The sequence below is a fragment of the Alligator mississippiensis genome, chromosome 6 (genome assembly GCF_030867095.1).
Source record: "Alligator mississippiensis isolate rAllMis1 chromosome 6, rAllMis1, whole genome shotgun sequence".
Taxonomy (NCBI): Eukaryota; Metazoa; Chordata; order Crocodylia; family Alligatoridae; genus Alligator; species Alligator mississippiensis.
The window spans coordinates 97,173,956-97,196,869 of NC_081829.1; the positions used below are offsets into that span (position 1 = coordinate 97,173,956).

The following is a 22,914-nucleotide window of genomic DNA, read 5'->3' on the forward strand; positions in this document are numbered from 1 at the left end:
ACCCTGCTGTAGTCCAGTAGTGAAAACCAAGTCTTACCATGCAATAGCTACTGGGTTTTTTAAGCAAAAGGCATGGGTTGGATCAGTTTGTGTTCATTGCTGCTGTCAGAAGAGAAGCCAAAGCTGCTCAGGCATGAAAATTAAACTGCCTGCTCATTCCTAACTCAAACCCCCTTTTATCGGGTTTGAAATCACCAGGCAGGACAGTATACGAGGGAGGCATGTGGTCTGTGTTTGGTTACCTTCACTCTGGGTATATAGGAAGGACTTTGATCTTCAGAGGTGTTAATCGAGCACCATCTATTGTAACGGACTGGAGCGTTTGCAAAGCTTCCCATTTTTAACGGTGCCGTCCAGATCCCATGGCTAATGCGAGCTTCTATGGAGTGGTAAGATGCAGGACTGGAAAACAACTGTGAAAAACATCTTGCAGCTGTCCTGACCTCAGAGGGAGGGCATGCGTCTTCATTCATTTCAGAAATAGCAACATTTTCCTTCACTGGACAATGGGACGGTTGGGTGGATGAAAATGTATTTGACACAGAGGTTTAGCTGTGATCCCAATTATATTCCTTTGAAGACAGCTTGCAGGATTTGGCAGTGAACAGTCTTCAGTTTGTTTATTTAGTATTTGCTAGACACTGTCTACAAAGAAATACATTTAATTTAACTAATTAATATTCCAGTGATCCAGCACCATTGTGAATCTGGTTTTATGTAACGCTGTCAGACACTTATTGATAAAGCCATTATGATAGGTAGTGAGCATTTAAACGTTGTTTTTTAAAGGCCTTGGATACAGAATCCATCTTATGTGTAGGATGGAGTGTACAAAGCATTAAGACTAGGGCTGTGAGAGTATCTGATTTCTTTTGTTCCTACTGTTGACTGGAAAGTCAAACATAAGAAGTTTAAGGTCAAATGAAACATTTACCTGTTGCTCTATATGCACTATACCAGGGGGTCCCAAACTGTGGTACGCACACCCCTGGGGGTACGCAAGACATCTCTGGGGAGTTCACGGGAGAAAGTGTGTAATGGCGGATTTAATTTTCATAATAATCATGGGCATTTAAGGGGTTAAAATATAAAACGTGTGCTGGTAGGGGTATGCGGGCAGTCGGTAAATCTGCCAGGGGGTACACAATAAGGAAAAGTTTGGGATCCTCTGTACTGTACAATACTATACAATACTGAAATACATCTAAAAGCAAAAACATCCTTTTGAACTGCAATATTTCATTCTGAAAGTAATAAAATAAAGAATTTTGATATTTTCCAGAATTTGCTGTTCCTTTTTCTGACTGAAACTTTTTCTTGGGGGGCGGGAATTAAGACAAATTGCCAAAACGTTTCAGTTGACCTAAAACTAAGTTTCCTGAAAAAAGAACATTACCGCTTAAAAAAATACAACCTACAAACCTATCAGACTCAGATCAAGACACCTCTTCTCTAAGCAATGCCTTGTTCACAACTGGGTCATGGAAAGAGTTGCTGAATGGGAGGACCAGAGGAGCAATATACGCTGCCCTGGTGTATCCAGGTCTGAAGGAAGTGCAAATAGAGGACACCGTTGCACACTTACGGGTACATGGCCACGTTGTCCTCTAAGAGCAAGGACCATAGATCATCCCATGCCACATCAGCAAAACTGTAGGATCGCTGGAATTGAGTGAACATCAATGTTTATTTGCCATATTATTATCATGATTATTAACAGTAATACACACTTCTGTAGCATCCATTTCAAATTTCTCTGTGAGGGTTGATCCTATGCAGATGATTAAAATAAAGGGCAGAGCTTGGAACTGGTTTGTTCAGCATCTCCCAGCAGCTGATGATGTCTGTGTGATGTGCTCTCATGCATAAATATATCGGCACATCTTTACTGCGGACCCCCACCGTGTCTGGAAGGGAGTGGAAGTCCTTGATGATACACAGATGACACAGACTTGTAGGTTTTAAGGGCGGATGAGACTATTAGATCATCTTTGTCTGACTTCCTGTACAACACAGACCATCGCATTTCAGCCACTTACTCCTCCATTGTGTCCAATAACTATGAGCTAATAAACCTAAACAGTGGCAATTTCCCCCAAAAGACAGAGTTACCAACCCTTGATTTGATGTCACCCACGTCTAACAAGGCTACAGCAGACTACGTGCAGGCTTAGCCATGAAGCACATAAGCAATGAAGGAACCACTGCAAATTGAGTCGGTAGGGCTAGATTTTATGAATGGAGAATGAGAGTTGAGCCATTCCCTGTGAATTAGGCATAAATCATGACTTTGGAGACAACCAAATGGGCTGTGTAACCTCCTGATTGTTTTTTATTAGGGTTTAGATGGAATTAGCGCTAAAGGAGGTCAGTGGTTACAACGAAATTGGATGGAAAGAGAGTGAGACAAAGAAGCAGAACCTAATTGAGGGAGACACAGATCAGCAATTAGGGAGAGTGGAAGAGAAGCCAGATTTATATTATTTCATGATTGGCAAGATGATGCAGGCAGCAAGAGACTGGAAATGAAGGAGGCATAAAAGATGAAAGATGACAGTGTAAAGGAGGGCAATTGCCAGTGAAAAAAAAAAAAACACTTCATAATTTTTTATCCAAATAATAAATACAGCTTTTAAAAGCCACTTTGAAGCATTTGATACAGCTGGTTTCAGCTGGCCAGTCAGGCAGAGGCTTCAGGGCAACTGAGATATGAGTCAGGGCTGCCTGAATTTCTCTCTACAGATGGGAAAAAGACCTAGAAAAAAATGGCAATCATCTTTGGAAGGGGAAAGCAAGGTACTGAAGGGAAGCAAGTATACATTTTCGCCTAGATAAAACAGAGTCCATTCGCAAGAAACAGGACCATATCCTGAGCAGGTGTACACCGGTACAGCTCCATCAAGTTGAATACAGCTCTTCTGACACCAATGAAACTGACATTTGGTCCCGACAGTCATGGTGGACAACCATGAAATTGACAGGAGTCCTGTCAATGCCACTGGACAGCTACTATCAAGTGGAACTGGAGTCCATGGGAGCGTCTCTCCTTTGAGAAACAATGGGTGATTCTGTTCCCAAAACAAACATTTTACGGAGTTTGTGGTTCACAGAAAATTTGGAAAAATCTGCTTCCCTTCCAAAAAAGGAGGAAAAATAAACCCTCTAAATTTCAAAATGTTGAAATCCTCCAACAAATAAGAAATGGCGATGCTTACTGGTAACCTTCATTGACAGATATTGGGCTAAATGTTCAGGGAGGAATGCAACCCCCTACCAAAGGGCCAGAGACCAATTAAGGTAGAGGTAATGGGCTATAGGGTGGAATCATAGAGAAATAAGGCTGGAAGGGACTTCCAGAGGTGATCTAGTCTGACTCCCTGCCTGAGCCCTGTCCAAACCATCCTATCCCAACCATACTCCAAACTCTACATAAAACTACCATCAACTGTGACACAACACAGAAGAAACACCCTAACCTGCCACAGGTAACGCAGGAGAACCAGAGCAGCCAATGTCCTGCTTCTATGAAATGCTGTCAATATAGGCTCGAGGCATCCCAGGTAGAGGAAGTCCAATCCACAGAACTGCTGTGACTGTAGAGACAACCCAGGATCCTTAATGCTATCATTGATGCTATGGTTCCTTGAGAAACTGGCTATGGGGTTAACTCATCAAATCAATGGGCACTTTTTTTTTAAAGCGCCGGTATGAGATCAAGAACGCTACATACTACACGGCAAGGAGCGCTGTTTGAGTTTGCGAGTAACACCAAGTGCAATTAGCAAGTAATCTGCAGACTGTATAATTACAAGGAGGCTCCGCTGGTCCTGCTGGATTTACAGATTAGCTGCCCAGCAACAGGCACCAGGGAGGGACGGAGGAAGGGTTAAAAATATTAAGTGATACCAAAATATAAGTTTACTGAATAGAAAATCAAGGCTTTTGAAAACCATGAGATTTTAAAAAAAGTGGGGGAGGATATAGATATATATAGATACATATATCTACACACATATACACATATACACATATACACATAGATAGATAGATAGATAGATAGATAGATAGATAGATAGATAGATAGATAGATAGATAGATAGATAGATAGATAGATAGATAGATAGATAGATAGATAGATAGATAGATAACTATTTGGCCAATATGCCTCAACTGCTTTACATGACAACTGCTTCAAAAGACATCCCAACCACATGACAGGCAGAGGGAACAATAAACAGGGTGGAGGGAGTGTTAATTTTTAATGCTGTTTTTCAAAAAACATTTTTTCCTCCTTTGTGGTGTTCATGAAAGGCAACCCGTCTGACAGCCCTGAAAGCTGAAGTCCCCAGTCTTCCCTCGAATAGATGCTGCCAGGTACAGCAGCAAGATGAGTTTCCCCATGACGCACCTGCTAATGGGTCTGAGGCCTTGAGCTGATGATGCGATCATCCCACCAGGGCAAATGAAACTGTTTTGCCTGTTCTTTCCTTATTGCTTTGCATAGATTTCCATAAGCCATGCATGCCACTGGTTAACAGTGAGTGGCAATAATTAACACCATAACCGGTACTTGTATTAATTACCATTTGTGCTGTTGCTAGAGCAGCGACCCTGGGAATGTCTGCTCTCCAGAGCTGATCCTGAGGATACCGGCCACAGCATCTACTCTGCAACTTTACCAGCCATTACAGATGTTGATAGTTCATACTACATGTTGCCTCTTGGACCAGTGGCTTCAACCATGAAGTCACACCGTAAGAGCCTAATCGAGCCCAAGCGAAGCTGGTGACCTTCAACAAATGAGGCAGGGCAGTGAAGTAGCTGTTACATTGCACAAGCTAAGGGAAGCCTCAGATAATGGCTACTTCCAAAGGTCGTTTAAAACCAATCTTGGTATGCCAGTCGTTTGACTCAGAGCAGCAAATGCTAATATCATCTTGAAAAATCCTCAATATTCTTGAGTTTATTACTTATCTCCAGCCAAGCTATAAATCTTGAGTTAAGATTAGTTCCCTCCCCCTTCCCCCAATATGTCCCACTGCTTTCTCAGAGGTCCGAGCTAATTTCACCTCACCTAGCTGAAGAGCAGTCAAGAGATGCATGCATTGTAAATTAAAACCCTTTTCCTCTCCCCCTTTGAAGCTCTGAGCTGCATTTTCTAGGATGCCTTTCAGAACAGACCATAGCTGACTGCTGCAGTTTGCACAGCATCACAACCAGCTCGTACTGCAACGCAGTCCAAAGGATAAACTGCACAATATTGGAGGTGAAACCCACTTGAGAAACTAGGCCACTGCCAATAATATAGCCAGTTGCATCTCAAACAGATGCTGCAGTCCTAAGACCGATTCCCGGTAAAGCAGAATGGAAGTCTTTGGAGTGGGATAAAAGTAATCTGAAAGGGGGGAAAAAGAAGGGAGCTTTCTAAGTGACTGCTGAATACGCTGGATAAAGAGGGTTTGGAAACTTATCCTGCCAATCTCGCTCAGTAGAATTTCATTGTTGCTAGACTTGAGAGCTTATAACAATCTGGCAGCAAACAAGTGTTAAAACCCTGCTCCCCAAAGGCAATGAGTAGGACTAATAACAGGTCTGGATTCTCTAAATCCGCACGTTCTGACAATCCCTTCCATTCAGTCATGTATCCTGGAAGCTGACAACTACATTTACCCTTCTGCAGATCTCCGAAACAGCATCCCCCGCCCCATCTCTCTTCTCCCTCTGCCTTCTCTCTTCTGCTCAGAAGCAGCAATGGCTGTAGACCTTCATAAAAAGCCTGCCCAGGAAGTTGAATCCGTTCTTTCTCAAAGGCAATGCAGCTGGGAAAGGGCAGACTGGTAGTTTCAGAGTTGTGGGAACTGTGCTGTGCAGTGCTTGGGTGCAAACTTCCCTTTACTGCCCCGTAATCTCACTTCACTTCCTAAAGGAGCCATCTCTTCGAGGCATTCCAGGCTCTCGCACATTCATATCCCACCCCTCTCCCTTCAGTCTGTAACCCACTTGCTGAAGTTGCCAACGTGACGGCCTGCCCGTACCAACGGAGAGGAAGACTCTTTTGGGATCCGGTCCACTAGGAAGTAGGCTGAAGGCATCAATGCATTTCATAAGTCTCTACCGGGTATATTCTGCTGTTCACTAGCACCTACTACCGAGCCTGGCTGGATTCAGGCCAGAAATGTACAGAAGGCATGCTCCAAACCTCCAGTTCCCTGAGCCATCCAGTATCCCATAATGCTCCATCACACTTCACCACTCTTATTTGTTCCTGATGCACAAAACCATGCAGAGGCACAGAGCCATCCAGTATCCCACAATACTCCATCACACTTCGCTGCTCTTATTTGCTCCTGACACACCAAACCATGCAGAGGCGCAGAGACATCCAGTATCCCATGATGCTCCATCACACTTCACTGCTCTTATTTGTTCCTGACACACAAAACTATGCAGAGGCACAGAGGCATCCAGTATCCCATGATGCTCCATCACACTTCACCACTCTTATTTGTTCCTGACACACCAAACCATGCAGAGGCACAGAGCCATCCAGTATCCCATGATGCTTCATCACACTTCACCACTCTTATTCGTTCCTGACACACCAAACCATGAAGAGGCTCAGAGGCACCTAGTATCCCATGATGCTCCATCACACTTCACTGCTCTTATTTGTTCCTGACACACCAAACCATGCAGAGGCACAGAGCCCGAGTGCTGCCAATATTTTACCCAGAGCTAATCTAATGCACAGAGGAACTGCATCACCCCAAAACAGCTGTACGTACTTGCAAAGGGAAAGGAGGGGGAATGGGCTGGGGGTTGCACTCTACTAAATTGTTGTACCCTGGAAACAGAAACCCAGTCTCACATTGGTCACCCAGGAGGAAGGTAGACAAGTCATGCTGGACGGATGGAAAATACAACACTGAATTCAAGCACTGTCATTTCAAAGGTGGAGGGATGCTCTGGAGAGACTCTCAGCTCAGGGACTGATGCAGTGAGAACAGTCAAATCCGTAACAGCAAAAGGCCCCTTCCTGGGCTCTCCAATTGTACTTTCACCTCTGTGGCTGGTTTGCATCGTAACATTTTCCAGGCAGGGAGTCTCTTTCTGTCAGACGGCAGCAAGCTCAAAGGGGACGCAGCCAGGTCCAGTGGACAGGAGACTGAGCTTAAAAGGCCCGATTCCTATACTAGTCAAATACTCCATCTCTCTAAGCTGCTGTGTCTGCATCTGGCCTGTCTACACACAGGTTTGTATCACTATCCCTGCTTTCAAGGTGGTGGCAGAGAGGTGAACGTCTCTTGTTCAGATGCCAGAGGTTTGAATTTGCATCTCAATGCAGACTCATGCCAGAGGCCACCACCGGTTAAATCTGGGTACCCAGTCAAGCGAGCTGGGGTGCCAGAAGTGATGCTATAACACTACCTTGTGCTGGAAACTGGTCTGTCTCAACCACATTAGCCTGTTTTGATACCTACATGTTAGAAACTGGTTTGGACCAATGGGTACAACCCTCTAGTGCAGGTGGACACAGTAACGATGATTAAAAAGTGCTCATACTTTGTTCTTGTCTCTTCATGCTGGTCTAACGTACCCACACTAGGAGTTGCACTTATTGCTATCTACCAGCTTAGTCTAGCACCCCTAAGTGCATCAGTATAACTGTACAGTATAAAACTAAAATAACTGTATCTGTATAAAACCAGTGTATGAAGCAGGTTTCGCCTGTAAACGCTTTGAGGCAGGCTTATGACACGTACGCACACATTGCATTATACAATGGAGACTTAATCTCAGATGACAGATTACTATAATACAGATAAATAATATTACTTGGCATTTAACAACTAATAAATAATGGTTTTCCCTCGGGAAATTATTTTAGGAAGTGGCTGAACACTCAGTGCAATCTGGCACATTTTCATGGCAAAGGTTGCTCTTCTGAAGGCCCAGGAACCAGTTGTGGTTTCAAGCAGGACTGTGTTGCAGCAGCCGGGATGCTGGTGGATGCTATAACAGCACATCAGGTAACTCGGTTCTTGCTTCATTTCGGTAGGATTTGAAGATGGGCCTCACATGAGCTTCTTTAGCATCTCGCTGAGCCTGCTTAGCACCCCGACACCCTGCAGTGATCGAGGCATAGCTAGGGAATGCTAGGCTCCAATCCTGTATTTGGAGGACCTCTGAAACCAATGTGGGTTCCCCATGGGAACACAACCCCCCTTCACCTACAGCAAATTGTAGGATGGAGGCCTTACCTACCCCAAAATACAGCCAAGAGAGCTGCAGCAACCTAACGGCCCTCGTTTCTTTGGACTGAAAGCTTCCACAACCTCTCAGCCTGACCCTACTTTACCTTTATGAATCAGTCCATTAAAATTCCTGCTGAGAAAAATACCCAGAAAAGCTGCAGAGAAACCATTTCTGGATGGCTTATGATGGGGCTGTTTTACTATTCAACTCCTGGAAACCGGTGGGCAGGAATTTTTATAAGCATCTCTGGTGAAGACTGTGTGAAAATCTTTTACAGCTTTTATAAGTGCTGATAAAAAGTTTTATAAATTCCTCAATAATAATAAAAAAGGCTTTTAAACATTTTTCTTTTAAAAAAAAAAAGTCAGTTCTCTGTATAGTTGGCAGGGAACATCCACTAAACTGGCCCCCTACATTCTCCATCAAAATACCACAGGGATAAATAACAATAACCTCAGATTACTAAAGCATTTTTCATCTCAAAGGGAACCGCATGGATTTACAAAGCAAATGGGCCAAAACCTTAGCTGCCATAAAATGATTTAGCTCCACTGGCTTCAATGATGGTATCAATGTACTGATTTATGCAAGCTGTGTGTGTGCATGTGCCCGCGCAGCATACACATGTCCGTGCCTGTGCACCCGGGTGTGGGTGTTCATGTTATCACTGTACTTCCGACTGTGCGTGGAAAGCAGTACACATCAATAACATTATACAAAAATATAACAATGATTAATGATTATGCTCTGCTGACTAGGACAGAAAGTTTAGAGTCTCAGGATCTCTGAAGAAAATTAGATAGAGAGAATACGCTGCCCACTGTGCAGAGCTCAGGATCTCGCTCCTTGGTCAGCGCTGTGTGTCCTCTCCCTAAAAATGCCCTTTAAACCAGTTTCATGGAAAAAAACAAGTATTTGGCAGTGGCATTTTTTGAATGGCTCTTTTTCAGTGAACATTGAAGCAGCGTTTGTAGATGGAAAACCAACTCTGAGCGGGTCATTTATCCTGCTGGCTTCTGCAGGAGTGTGTGCTCCCTTCCAAGCTCCTTAGCCAGTTCTCCAAAGCCAGGTTTAGTATGCACACAAAACACAATCCTCTGTCCTCTCCTGGACACTAGGAGATGAGCCCCTTCCTCCTCTAGCCCCAGGGCAGCAACCTGACCTCTCTGTGCAACAAGCTGGTCCCTTCACAACTTACTTCTTCCTTCACCTTGCTTTCTCCTTTGGGAGCTTGTAAAGCTCCCAGTGGCACTTCTTCCGTAGCCAAATGCCCCATAGCTGAGCTCTCTTAACAGGGCTGACTGTTCCTCTTTAAAGGGACAGTCTGCCATGTTACACCAACACACACACATGCTCTCTCCATGCCACTCCACACAGTGGACAAACCCATTTCGTCTACACGTGCCCTAAGATACCATCTCCAAGAGTCTGATTCAGAGACACTATGACCAAAAGGGGCCCTTATAAGGACCTTGTCTGATATAGGCCGTCGGATTTTCTTGTACATATGCCTATTTGAATGAGAGAAAAAGTATCCATGCTTGATTTAAATAAGGAGCAGTTACAGCATTCTGCATCTCAGGTACCAAAATCTGCCACCATCCAACCCCAAATTCCACTTGTGCAAGCAAATTCCCCATGCCTTCACCCCTGAGGAACAGCTGTGGTGCAATGGGAAGCCAGCCCCTTTTTCATAGCCTGGGCTGCATTTTCCCCTCCCTGAGAACCTTTTTGCACAGGAGACTGGGGTGGTTAGGGGAATAGGCAAGATTACACCTCAATAAGTCTCAGGCTGCCCAGTTCCCAGTCCTGACACACCACGCATGTCTGTGTTGTTGTCATAGGAGCTGGCTCCGCTGACTTTCTGCCAGCTGCGAGATCTCTCTCTGCTCCTTGGGAATTCGTGACCTGTTACCTCTGGCCAGATTCCAGCTCTTTGTGTCAGAAATTGATCTGTATTAAATAGATGGCCTTTATCCAAGGGTTATTTCATCTGTGCAGGGTGAATGCAGCCAGGGCCAGGTGATGGAGAGCTTATGGTGTTGTCTGCTTTGGCTCCACAAGCAACCGGAGGGCTGCCCCCAGTCACCCCAGCTGTAAATGGGTACCTGGTCATACACAGTCAAAGATGGATGCATGTGACATTATTAGTTATTGCCATAAGCATGCTAACCTGTTAGACTCAGACCCATCTTCTGGCTTGGAAGAATATATTATTGCTGCAGGAGACATCAAGGCTAATCCCCAAATCCAAGTCCTAGAAAATCAAATCACTAGAAAAGGTCTGAAGCAATGTTTTTTTTCTGAATCCAAACTTACCATTGGTGCCACCCCTGTCCACGCTCGGTCCATCCACGATAGCACCACCACTAGTGAGGTACACCTGTCTACTCCTGAACTACAGCAAGTATACAAGAGTATGAGCAACTAGAACAGGCAAGATTTTTTGAGTAGATGCAGTATCTTTTATCAGACCAACCGAGTAGTTGGAAAAAAGTTCTTAGCAAGCTTTTGGGTGCAGTCGTCCTTCTTCAGGCATTGGGAGTCTCTGCTGGTCTGAGACTCCAAGGAATGAGAGAAGCTAAAGGTGTGGCAGGATGTCAGTGAGAATGTAAATAGGAAGAAATCAGACAAACAAAAGGTAAAGCAGGGAAGGGAGGGAGGGGGGAAGCAGGGAGGGGAAAAGGCCAAAGGTGAGCATGGGAGACACTACAGTGGTGGTTATTTAAGGTAGAAAAGAGTCTGTCTGTGAAAAAGGAAATAGCTAGAAATTAGGAAGACAAATGGCAGACAAGTAGGGGAGGGGACGGCAGAAAAAGTGGGGGAAAAGAAAAATGTCAGACGTCAAGTCTCTCAGGTACCTGATGAATCAGATGTCAGGCTGGCTGTAAGGTGTCATAAATCCAATGTCTATACTGAACCCATGATTTTTTGTATCCAGTAGATTTCTGAAGCGAAGTTTGTAGGCTTGTCCATGAAAGGTGTTTTGTAGTTTTCCTCTGAGGATTAGAACTGAGAGATCGGAGAGGGAGCGATTGGCTTGTGAGGAGTGTGCCTTCACAGGTCATTGGGGATTCTTGTCTTTGATAGGTTTTCAGTGTGTTCATTCTGGCGCACGGTTGTTGTTTGGTTTCTCCTACATATTTTCCACCAGGGTATGTGGTGCACTGGATGAGATATATTACAGATCCGGCAGTGCAGGTGTAGGATCCAGGAATGATGATGTTTCTGTAGTGGAGTGTAGTTTATTGTGGGGGTGGTGGAGGTGTGTTGGCAATTTTTGCATTTTTTGACCTGGCATGGTCTGGATCCATTAGGTGCGGTTTAGGTCAGTGGTCTCAACCTTTTGCAGCTTATGTGCCACCTACATAAGGTAAAAAAATCCTAGTCCCACTGATGGATAAGCAGGGGTAGGGGGTGTCCCCAAGAGGCCAGTCAAAGAGCAGGGGGATGTCCCCCAGCAGCTGACTGAAGCACGCAAAATCAAAACCGGAAGTCCCGCCATAGCACTTCCAGTTTCACTGCTGCGACCCAAGTCCCGCCTAGAGGACCTTTGTGTCTCACCAGTTCAGAAACCCTGGTTTAGGTCACAGAAGTTTGCTTCTGGTGATGAGGTAAACAAGGTTTGGTGCTTGCTTGAAGGCTAGGCTGGGTGGTTCTGGAAAGATCTCTTTAAGAATTGGGTCTTCTTCTAGTATGGGTTGCAATTGTTTGAGGATTTTCCGTGTAGGTTCCAGGGAAGGGTGATATTTCATAACTAACGGTGTGCGATTTGTGGGGATTGTCTCTGGTGTCTCCCCTACTCACCTTTGGCCTTTTTCCCCCGGCTTTTTTCCCTTCCCTACTTTACCTTTCTAATTCTACCTATTTACATTCTCACTGACATCCTGCCACATTTTTAGCTTCTCTCATTACTTGGAGTCTCAGACCAGCAGAGCCTCCCCATGCCTGAGGAAGGGTAATTGCACCCGAAAGCTTGCTAAGAACTTTTTTCCAACTGCTCACTTGGTCTAATAAAAGATATCACACCTACTCAATGAACCTTGGCTGCCTATGTCCTTAGACCAACATGGCTACAACCAAAAACCTGACCAAGTAGAATGATTTCTCTTCTCTCTTCCAACTGATATAAATCAACAAATACTGGCCGCTGTCACCGTACAAATGAGCCAGTGATGGCAGCATCAGACCCACTGCAAAATAAGCAATCTCAACATCAAGACCAACAGGAGGTGTCCAAGTTTTTTCCACTACCGTTTTTCCATGACAACATCATCTCCCTCCTCCTGAGACTAATGAAGGGTGCTTATTCATGTCACTTCTCTACTGCTGCAGCAGCACTATACAGCCGCTTCCTATAGTAAATGTGGAATATTTAGCTCCTAAGGAGTTAACTGGGTTGCTTTCTTGTCATCGGATTCCTTATGCATCCTGTCACACCAAGGCTGGAGGAAGAGCAGACAAGCAAGCCACTTTGCATACTTGGGCAACTGTTCAATGAATCATAGGGTGAAAGATCCCCAGGAGATCAGTCCAACCCCCCTGATCAAGGCAGGATCATCTCTAACTAAACCACCCTACACCAATATTGTCTAGCCTGCTCTTAAAAACATCCAGGATAGAAATCCCACAACCCCTCTGGGCAATCTGTTCTAATGCTTGAGCACCCTCGTAGTGAGCAAGTTCTTTCTAATCTCCAAACTAAATTTCCCTTTGGTGCTATTTAAAAACATTGCTCCTTGTTTTGTTCCCCTACAAGCCACAGAGATGAATCTACGTCCATCCTCCATAACTACCCTACATGTCTTTGAAGACCGTTATCAAATCCCCAACTCAGTTTCTCTTCTCCAAACTGCAGAATCCCAGTTCTTTCAGTCTTTCATCATAATTCATGTTTCCCAGACCTCTAGTTATTTTTTTTTCCCAATTTCCACTGGGCCACACAACCATAGCTTGGTGCAACAGCATACAGATCAGATTCGACAGTGTTTTGATTTGACGGACAATGTTATTCGGGCAACCAAAACCTTTACAAACCTTGAAAGAGACGCCAGCTCTACCGCAGAGAATCCTGGTTAGTGCCATACGGCAATTTATCCTTTAACAAGCAACACATCCACAGGTGGGAAAACTACAATCCAAATAAGGCCAACATGCTAGACATACCCCCAAGTATGCAACGATAGACCCCAGCACAGCTCCCATGTGACCTGCCCGTACTTACGTCATTATCTGTGTCTCTATGCCGGGATCCACCAGGGACCCATCCACGAAAAGTGGGGTTGACGTGAAGCTGTATTTAATCCAGGATCTCCCTTCATCGAAACTCACCCTGGGATAAAAGCAGACAAGAGAGATAAGTAGGAAGGGATCACTTTCAAAGGGCGCTTGTACACATGACGGGGGTTTAGTCCTTAGGGCTGCCGTCCATGCCCCCTAAATTGAAACGGTGGGTTTTTAATTGAAACAGTGGGGTTTTATTTTTCTATCACTGTTACGGTGAGGGGACTGATCCTTTTTTTTTTTTTTTTTTTTTTATGGTGAGGGGGTCCAATCCTTTTTTTTTTCTTTCTGTAGAGCCTGCCTGTGGCCAGGGAGTGAGTTGCCAGTGGGCCGAGCGGCCCCTGAGCTACAGAGGGCCCTGTTCCTTTCCTTCACGGCAGTGACACCCCCCGGGGCCACATGGGCAGGCCGCTAGTAGGCCGGATGCTGCCCCAGCTCAGAGGCAGCACCCGACCCGATCCAACTCTTCCATGACCCTGAGCTGGGGAAGCACCCAGCCCACTAGTAGCCTGCCCAGGCAGCCCCAGGGGGTGCCACCACCGTGGAGAGAAGAACCAGGGCTCCCCACAGCTCAGGGACCACTCAGCCTGTTGGCTGGCTGCAGGAGAGGGGGCCAGGCTCCATTAGAAAAAACAAAAGGATCAAGCCCCTCGCCACTTCAGGTGCCGGCTGGAGGCAGACGCAGTGAGATGCCTGACCCTTTTTTTCTGCAGAGCCTGCCCACCTCTCCCGCAGCCAGGGGGTGAGCTGACTAATAGCTGCGATGCATCGTGGCAAACTAAAGTACATTAGGATGTAGTTTAGTTTGCAAAAATGCAAACTCATTTAAAATCCCCCAAAACTCTTGCACGTGTACAGTGCAATGCCATTAAGCCATACCAAGTGACACTTTCATCACATGTACATGGTAATGGTGTCATGTGTACAGGTACCCTTTGGCACCATTACTCAGGCAATGACACAACTTTGAAGGCTCAGGAGGGACAGCAGCTGGATTTTGAAAAAGGTGGTAATCCTTGATATCACCCCTTCATTAATCCATGCTCTCAGAGTGCTATGAAGAAGTCAAGCACCTGACGCAGTTCTTAAGAATCGAAAAATGTCCATGTTTCCTAACTCAAACTGGAGCTGAGATGCAAACAGCAGCACCTAAAGCACGGCAGTTCACAGTTGCCATCCTCACTTTGGTGAGAGGTAGTTAAGTGCAGCAGAGAAAAATGCATCGCTTCAGATGTGGCCCAGTGCTTGCAGCAGGGAACAGTGCATCCACCTCGGGCCTGTGGTGACTCACTGTGCCCATCCCTTCCTCTAAACCACCGACTTGAATGCAAATCCCCCTCAGGGGGCTCTCTGGGGTTTAGTTCATTACTATTAACTATGTGCTTTCTGAGTGGCAGGTGAAGCATGCTACACTGAACCGAATTCTGCTCTCAGCTACCCCCAGGCAGCTCTGCCGACTTCAGCAAGGTTGCACTGGAAGAACAGAGCAGAATCTAACTTCTATCCACTGGGAGATGGACTGTGCCCAGTTAACATCAGGAAACAGGCAGTGGATGGTAATCGCATTCAGACACGATGGCTCAGTATCCTAGAAGTAATTCCCAGGAGCCAGTGGACCTGGGCTGGAGTTTTGTTTGTTTTAGAAATACTTTGGAAAACTTGGAAGTTTTTTTGTGCTCCTGGATTCCTGTTCCAATGGTTTCCGCCTGATTCCTCCCAGAATTCTGCCTGCAAAGCACAATAAAGAGGGGAAGGCGAAGATTTCTCAGGTCCAACTTGATTAGGTCCCCTCTCACCAGGACCATTTCAGAGCTCTCTGTAATTAGAGCAGGTGCCTGGGCTGAGAAAGCTGACAGACAACCCTGGTTGGGTCTTACTGCAAAAAAGGAAGAGGCACAATTTCTTCCTGTATTGGCCGGAAATGTTTCTCACTTCAAAGCGAACATATTTTCAAAGGAGGGAAGCTTGGGTGAGGATTGCTCTCCAGTTCTGGCAGGGTTACATCTGCAGCATTTGACATCGGTGCTTCTGCAAAAAAGCAGGTGTATTCCCCTGGTCCGTGCATTCAACGTATCCATCTTCATGCTGGGTCCATCACAGCTGTCATACATAGCAGTGGCAGTAACCTTTAGGGCAGGCAAGCCACCACGTAAGCACTGCACCCTCCCCAAGTGCTACTCCACACCCCTTCCCAAGCCTGATCTGATGCTCTGCCTTTGGCTCCCTGCCATATCTGCTGCTATCTTCCCTGCTCCTTTCCTGATCTGCTGCATGCCACGCAGAGAGGCTGTGTGATACTTGGGGTGCACATGCTGCCTGCTGGCCACCCCCAATTTACAGAGCCTGGCTTTTTAACCTAAGCCATTGAAACTTAAACTTGGAGGCCTCAGGTTCAATCCTCAACAAAAACTGGCAGCTGCCACACTGTTTCTGGAAAGTGGCAGGATACTTGAGGGGGAAGAGGGGTGGAAAATGTTCTGCATAGGCCATTCTATTTACAAACCTCCAGAGAAATAGGTTTCCCTCTCCTTTAGGGAAAAGGAACCACAACCCTTCTTATATCTTAGGGCAAGCTGGAGTAGTTGGGTCTGCTAGATGGGTTATTGGAAGGATGCGGGAGTCCCTGGACATAAGGCCGATTGAGGATGTCTTACGTCTTTCCATTTGATCCCATGATGCTTACCACGGTGGCTGTGCGTGAGCACATGCATGGGTGCACTCGGTGCTTCAATACTGGCGTCTATCTCATCCAGGAAAGCACAAAACAACTGCTGATTCTCCCTCTGCCTAAAGAAGGGTGTTTGTACCAGAAAGCTTGCAAAGAACAATCTTTTCAAAGATTTAGTTGGTCTAAGAAAAGATACCAGAGCTCTGTGCTAACACTGAGGGAGGGCCAGGTTTTCTCCCTTAAGAGCCATTACTGAGACCTTCACCTCAACACCGCCAACGCACGGCATGGCAGCTGCCGCAGGAAAAAGCACTGCAGACCAAGGACAGACTTCCATAGGAGAGTCACAGGGAAAGAGCTTATCCTCCTAAAATCTATTTATTTAAATATATGCATCTCCCCACACACATCTATGCATTTGTATGTTGTTCTGCCTCCCTGCTTATCTACCTAACTAGCATTTCAATTTCTGGGGAGCAGCATGCTTCATTAGCTTAGCTCAAGCTCCCTCCGCTTTTCAATTATCAACCCCTCTTTTCTCCAGGATGAAACTTATTGTACAATGTCTCAGCCTGAGAATAAATAGGTATATGTACACTTTAATCTAGGCAGCCTTTCCTATACAGCAGCCACCTAGTGAAGTAATATGATGCAAATCCCGAAGTCCCTACAGGTAAAATAAGGAGAGACCTGTTAGAGTTGACAGCAACAATGACTCTAAATAATTATTTATCGTGGAGAGAGGGTTGGGTGTTCAGTCAGGCACATGCAGTTGTATCAGGCTAAATGAAACAAGGAAATGCTTGAGAGGAAATTCTCCAAGGCAGGAGAAGGGCAGTTGTCTACCCGCCTACGGTTAGTCACTGCGTGCATCTAGGTGCGTGCAACTTAAATGCTCTCCCAGACATGCATCCAATCCACCACCTACATCCAGATATAAATAGCCTCTCACTTACAGAATGCAGCCTCACTTGGCCAGTCAATGGGACAGATTATGGAGCAGGGCGCTAATGAATCTCAGAGCTAGGCTCAAGCGGAAGGGTACACTAATAACAGGATAATTAATGACAAGGAGACAATGATGTAAATGGTCCATTCATAATTACAGGCCAGCACTGAACCCTGCATAGCAACTGAGCATTTATCGCCAGCTGTAACACCTTCCGCAGGTGTGCTTGGAACAGTCTGCAAGGTATAATCATAGAAATCATAGAAAAGGAGGGTTGGAGGGGACCTCAGGAGGTCACATCTAGTCCAACCCCATGCTCAGAGCAGGACCAGCCCCAACTGGATCATCCCAGACAAGGCTTTGTCTACCCAGGTCTTAAAAACCTACAAGGATGGAGACTCCACCACCTCTCTGGGTAGCCTGTCCCAGTGCTTCACCACCCTCCTAGTGAGAAACTTTTTCCTAATATCCAACCTCAACTTCCTTGGCTGCAACTTGAGCCCATTGCTCCTTGTCCTGTATCTGCCCCCACTGAGAACAGCCCAGCTCCATCCTTTTTGCAGCCCCCCTTCAGGGAGGTGAAGGCTGCTAGTCAATCCCCCTCGGTCTTCTCTTCTGCAGACTTAATCAGCCCACTTCCCTCAGGTTCTCCTCTTAAGCCATCCCCCAACCCCCTCACCATTTTCATTGCTCTCCACAGGACTCTCTCCCTTTTGCCCACATCCTTTCTGTAATGGGGGCCCAAAACTGGACACAGGACTCCATACATGTGGTGCTCTGGCCTACTGGCTTATAAGAGCTATTTCCAAATTTGGTCCTTCAAGGCTGAAGGATGAAACCACCCCTCACAAACCCCAGTTATACTTTTTCACCTAAAGGTTGATAATAAGGGTATGCGAGTGTCCTTTTGAGACTTGATAGTAGTCTGGTGGTCCAAACATTTTGGGGATTTGTTGCTTTTAACATTCATCAGTCAAGAATTAAGCTTTTATACATTACCCTCCAGGGAAAGTGTGTTCATCTTGAATGAGGACTAGCAGAATCTGGCCTCTCTCTGGCATTGTGCACATACAGATGCTACGGTCCTGTGTCCTACAAGGACCTCTGCACAGGTAGCCCCTTTTGACCACATGCATGGATGAACCAGAGATTAACTCCAGCTCTTCCTTGTCTTAAATACGTGTTTCTTGAAAAGGCAATAGCAACCATAGCCTTGAAGACAGGGAAAGTCTCCCTTGGACTGGGCTCTACCACCTGGAATAACAACACAGTCTAGCTCACCTATAATGCTTTTCATCTGACACGCTCCAAGTGCTTCCAGTGGAGATCAGTGTCATTATCTCCATTTCCCCAGGGAAGGTGAAACACAGGGGACTGGTCCATGGTCATCCAGCAGAAAGGCTGGGACTAGGATCCAGGTCTCAGGTATCCCAGCCCAATGCTTCACCCATTGGTCTACAGTGCTGCCTTCTCAAGGACAAATGCATTGGACTGCACATCTTGCTGGGGAGATTTTCTGTTCACTTGCTGAGCCTGATCATTTATTTTATTTTCTGGTCCCAAACACTAATCCCGGAGTGAAAGACTCGTGACTCCCAGTCGAAAGCTTAGCCCACTGAACCATCCCTTCCACTCAGAAGATCTTAGAAAAATCCAGAATACTACTATTTAACTTGCAAAAGAAAAAGAGAAGGGGTATGACCCATACGTGTGCAGCCTTCTCTACATGGTGGAATGGCATGTACTCATGAAGTGTGTGTTGCATCTCTCTCCTGTGGTTAACTCACATAAAGGACAACTGCCTATGAATGTGGTTAGTCCTTTAACTCAAGCTGTAGAAACATGTGCTTCAACGCAAAAGGTTAAACCTTTAACAGTGGCTTATGTTGGGATCATTATAGGGTCATTTGACTGGTTATGGTGACGAAGTCAGACATTTTGACATGAAGAGGGAGCTATCAATGGTCATTTTTGTATACTAGAAACATCATGGTGCAATGAATTAAGACAGAGCCAGAGTTTTGAATTCCTTGGCTTCTGCCTAAATGTACCTTAACTGAAGGACTGTGTGTGATAATGACTCAGGTGGAGGGGACCTTAGCACCTCATTATGGCTATCAAACATCATTACTTTCTTTTTCTCTTCGATTTAAAGCCTTATTCCGTCAGTGGATGCACCGTATGAGGACACAAGTGTCTATCAGCATCAAGATGAAGGATGATTCATTCCCACAGGAGCCTGACCCTCAGCTCGGAAGGCGATTTCTGTTTAATTTCCTTTGTGTCAACTTTTAAAGGTGGAGAGGTCAATCCATTAGGCGGTCCTCTGCTTCAGCGGAGAGCTAAGTCTGACAGCAATGCTAATTCAGACCCCGCTCTAGACACAAGTGCCAGTGGTGAAGTTCAGCTCTGCAGCTCAACTCCCTACAAAGTCCAACCATCAGTGGAGGGGGTGGTGGAGCGTCTCCAGCGCTGTGGCTTCCTAGACTTCTGTACGGTGAGAGCTGAGCCCCTGTAGCAGACGTCTCCAACCCACTGCTGGTGAGCACACCAAAACCCAGGTCTCAAGGGAGGTGCCGGGGCACCCCAAAGGCATCTTCACTGCTTCAATTCTGGGGCTGACAGATATGGAGCATGAGTAGGTGGGTGGTACTCATTGCCGTGGTGGTAAGATGGAGCTCTTTGCTGTTACATAGATTCATAGATGTTAGGGTCGGAAGGGACCTCAATAGATCATCGAGTCCGACCCCCCCCGGTGTAGACAGGACTGTCCCTTCGGCAGAGCGCTACACTCACAGGCCTACCTTCCCCTCCTGGTTCTACTGGCCAACATCAACTCCTTTTGTACTGCTTCCAGGGTTAACTTGTATGGGTTGGCAGCAATTAAGTGTCTTCATATTTCTAGTAGACTCTACCGTGCTGACTCCTTGCCCTCTCTGCCACACTTTGCCAGTCTTGTTTATCTAGATCCAGAACCTGCATATGGATGCATATGGGATAGGAATGCACCGGCTAGATGCTTTAGCAAAAATGTAAGCTCTAAATTATCCAAAGCAGAGTCAGTCTCTTATTATGAGCATGTGAAGCTTGTAGCACAAAGGTCCCCTGATAGAAAATAGAAAGATGTCCAAAAAAAAAGAAGAGGAGATAAACCATGGCATTTTGGGATCTGCAGGATCAGGATTTTGTGGTTACTGAAGAAAGTAAAATAGTACTTAAGTATTAGACAATGCAAAGTTAGCACCCACCAGAGAATGGTCTCAAAGCCAGGGAAATAGGCTTACCACAAGTGCCGGATGGGCATTGAAGTGTGCTTCATGGCCACGAGTGCCCCGCCCCAGTCAAGATACCATACATTGTATTCTTCCTCAAAGATCTGGAAATGAGTCAGGTACAGAGTGAACGTTATTAGCCAATTGAGGCCCAAGGAATGGAAGATAGGATTTGCAAAAGGCACCGTTTCCCTCCCCTATACATGACTGTACCTGTCTCCATGAGTTCCCTCCATCAGAAGAGACAAACATGCCGATATCAGCATATGACAGTTCGGAGCCGATGTTCCCTGAAACGCAAGTGGATTTGGTAAGTTCTTGGGTGGATGGAAGGGAATCGTGTTTTCAGAAAATCAGGGGTAACAGGTTTGACCAATGATCTTTACTACCTTATTTCCAGGGTCATAGGAAATCAATAAGGGCCAGGCTGAGAGGTTAAAGATATGAAAATGCTGCAAAGATCAACATGGTAAACAGTTCTAAAGTATTCTAAAGTAAAATAAAGTCAAATATGAAAAAGTAAAAATTAGGTAAAAAAAAAAAAGACATTTAATTTAATTAAAAGTAAAATAAAGGAGTCTAAAGTAAAATAAAGTAAATAATTCTAAAGTCTGAAAAGCATCACATCTGCGGTTTGCTTTCATAGTGAGAGGCGCTGAGAATGTGTGGACACCGGGGGGAATGACCAACAGCTGGAGTTATCTGAATTGGGACTCGCGTGCTCAGAAAACTGCATACACACTATATGCTGATTTGGGGCCTGGATCTGTGGTCTATTCAACTGCACTTGGGGTTTTTTTCATGAAAACCTGGACACACCAACTGATGAGTTTGTGGGAGGAATGTCTGCACTGTCCCAACATTTACAATGTTTCAAAATGGGAAATTTAAGAGAATTAAAGAAAAATGGTTAAGTCAAGTTAATGTGATCCCAGCTACTTACCCATCCTGTCTTCAATTAACCTGAGCAGGTGTGAAATCAAGGGTGAAGGCAGAGACAAAATCTTACTGATTTTAAATGAGATGGGGATTTCACTGCAGGAGTCTCTAATCCTGAATGCAACTGCTAGCCTAAACTCAGACCCTGCAGCTCTAGCACTGTGGTCCCTACACTTTTTGGACTAGTGGAGCATTGTGTCAACCCTCAGAATTACATCTGGGCCACCGAGCCCCCAAACTTTACATGAAAAAAGGGCCCAGGGGGCAGCACAATCTACGGACCATTTATAAACCACTCAGCATGGCCTCACAGGGAACTCATGGTGCATGGACTAGCAAAAAGAATCAACTTCTGGCTAAACTGATGACTTATGGTGAAACCTCAAAAAAACAGTGTTTCAAATTACAAGTATCCTCTTGTAAAAAGTCTGATGGTTTCTGGTATGAACTTCTTGTGGGTGTAGCTCATTTGCAGAATATTAGCCAGGAGTAAATGAGCTGGTAGTCAATATAACAGAGTTCAGAATAAAGAAACCAGTATAACAGCTGTATTGATGTCAAAGGATACTGATATTAACTGCATGCGCTGTTCGGCTGTAACGGTTGCATCTACATGGTTTTATAGCAATACCAGCATAGCAAAACCACTTCAGCTTTAACCATTTCTTTCATTTATATCACACACACATGTGCACACTCACATTTTGCTGTGATAGGTATTCCTTTCCTACATCATGAATAATGAACAATGCCCCACTAGACTGCAAATGCTAATTAATGAGCTGTAGGTTTTATTTCTTGGACTGCAGTGTATTTATCCCACTTCACCTTGAGGGTGTTGGGGGAGGGAAGGGGTTTATTGACACTTTTGGTTAATACTTTCTGAGCCAGGCAGGAAGAAGTGTCAAAGCCTTGCTGGTTGCTCTTGCTGAGGAGGAACTGGTCACATTTTTATGTTAGCAAATAATGAACTGGTTTTACCTGTCTACAATTGTAATTATATTAATTCAGTGCTGTTAGAAATGGCCTAATTGACAGTCCTAGAGACTAACAATTTCAGCTTGGGCTAAAAGTGTCTAACATCTCCTGTTCTACCATCCCACAGCTTAGGTGGAGCAATGTTTCAGAGCAAAAAGATCTCAAAAAAAGCCCAAACAGAAATGGGATTTTCTTATCTATGACAACTGGGAGTTTCGTGGGGGGGACAGTCATCCCCTTGGAAGCAGATGGTGGCACCAGCCTCTGTCATACGTGCTACAAACAAGCTTCCAAATAGCTACCACCAATGCAATAACTGGGTCTGAACTAAAAACTAACAACTGACAGTTCTTTTTCACACAGCGCATAAAGCGTGGGACTCATTGCCACGAGATGTTGTGGGGGCTGACAATTTAACTGATTCAGAAAAGGACTGGTCAAATTCTTGGAGGAAAGGTGCATCAGTAGCTATTGAGCATGGGAGTTAGTGGTACAGCCTCTGAATTAGCACTTCTTGAACCTTAAATTTTAGGGCTGTAAGTGGGAGAAGAACAGGGGAAAATCCTGGT

At 45.3% G+C, this 22,914-nt stretch overlaps 1 protein-coding gene across 2 annotated transcripts in view; it reads right to left on the reverse strand.

Annotated features, from left to right (window-relative positions):
* SORCS3 (sortilin related VPS10 domain containing receptor 3) overlaps positions 1-22,914 on the reverse strand; it is a 419,433-nt gene that overhangs the window by 53,749 nt on the left and 342,770 nt on the right. For both annotated transcript variants that reach the window (XM_059730194.1, XM_059730195.1), the window contains exons 12-14: positions 20,642-20,718; positions 20,441-20,532; positions 13,481-13,588 (exon numbers count right to left, since the gene is read on the reverse strand). In XM_059730194.1, coding sequence (XP_059586177.1) covers positions 13,481-13,588; positions 20,441-20,532; positions 20,642-20,718 — 277 coding nt within the window. The remainder of the gene's footprint in view (positions 1-13,480; positions 13,589-20,440; positions 20,533-20,641; positions 20,719-22,914) is intronic.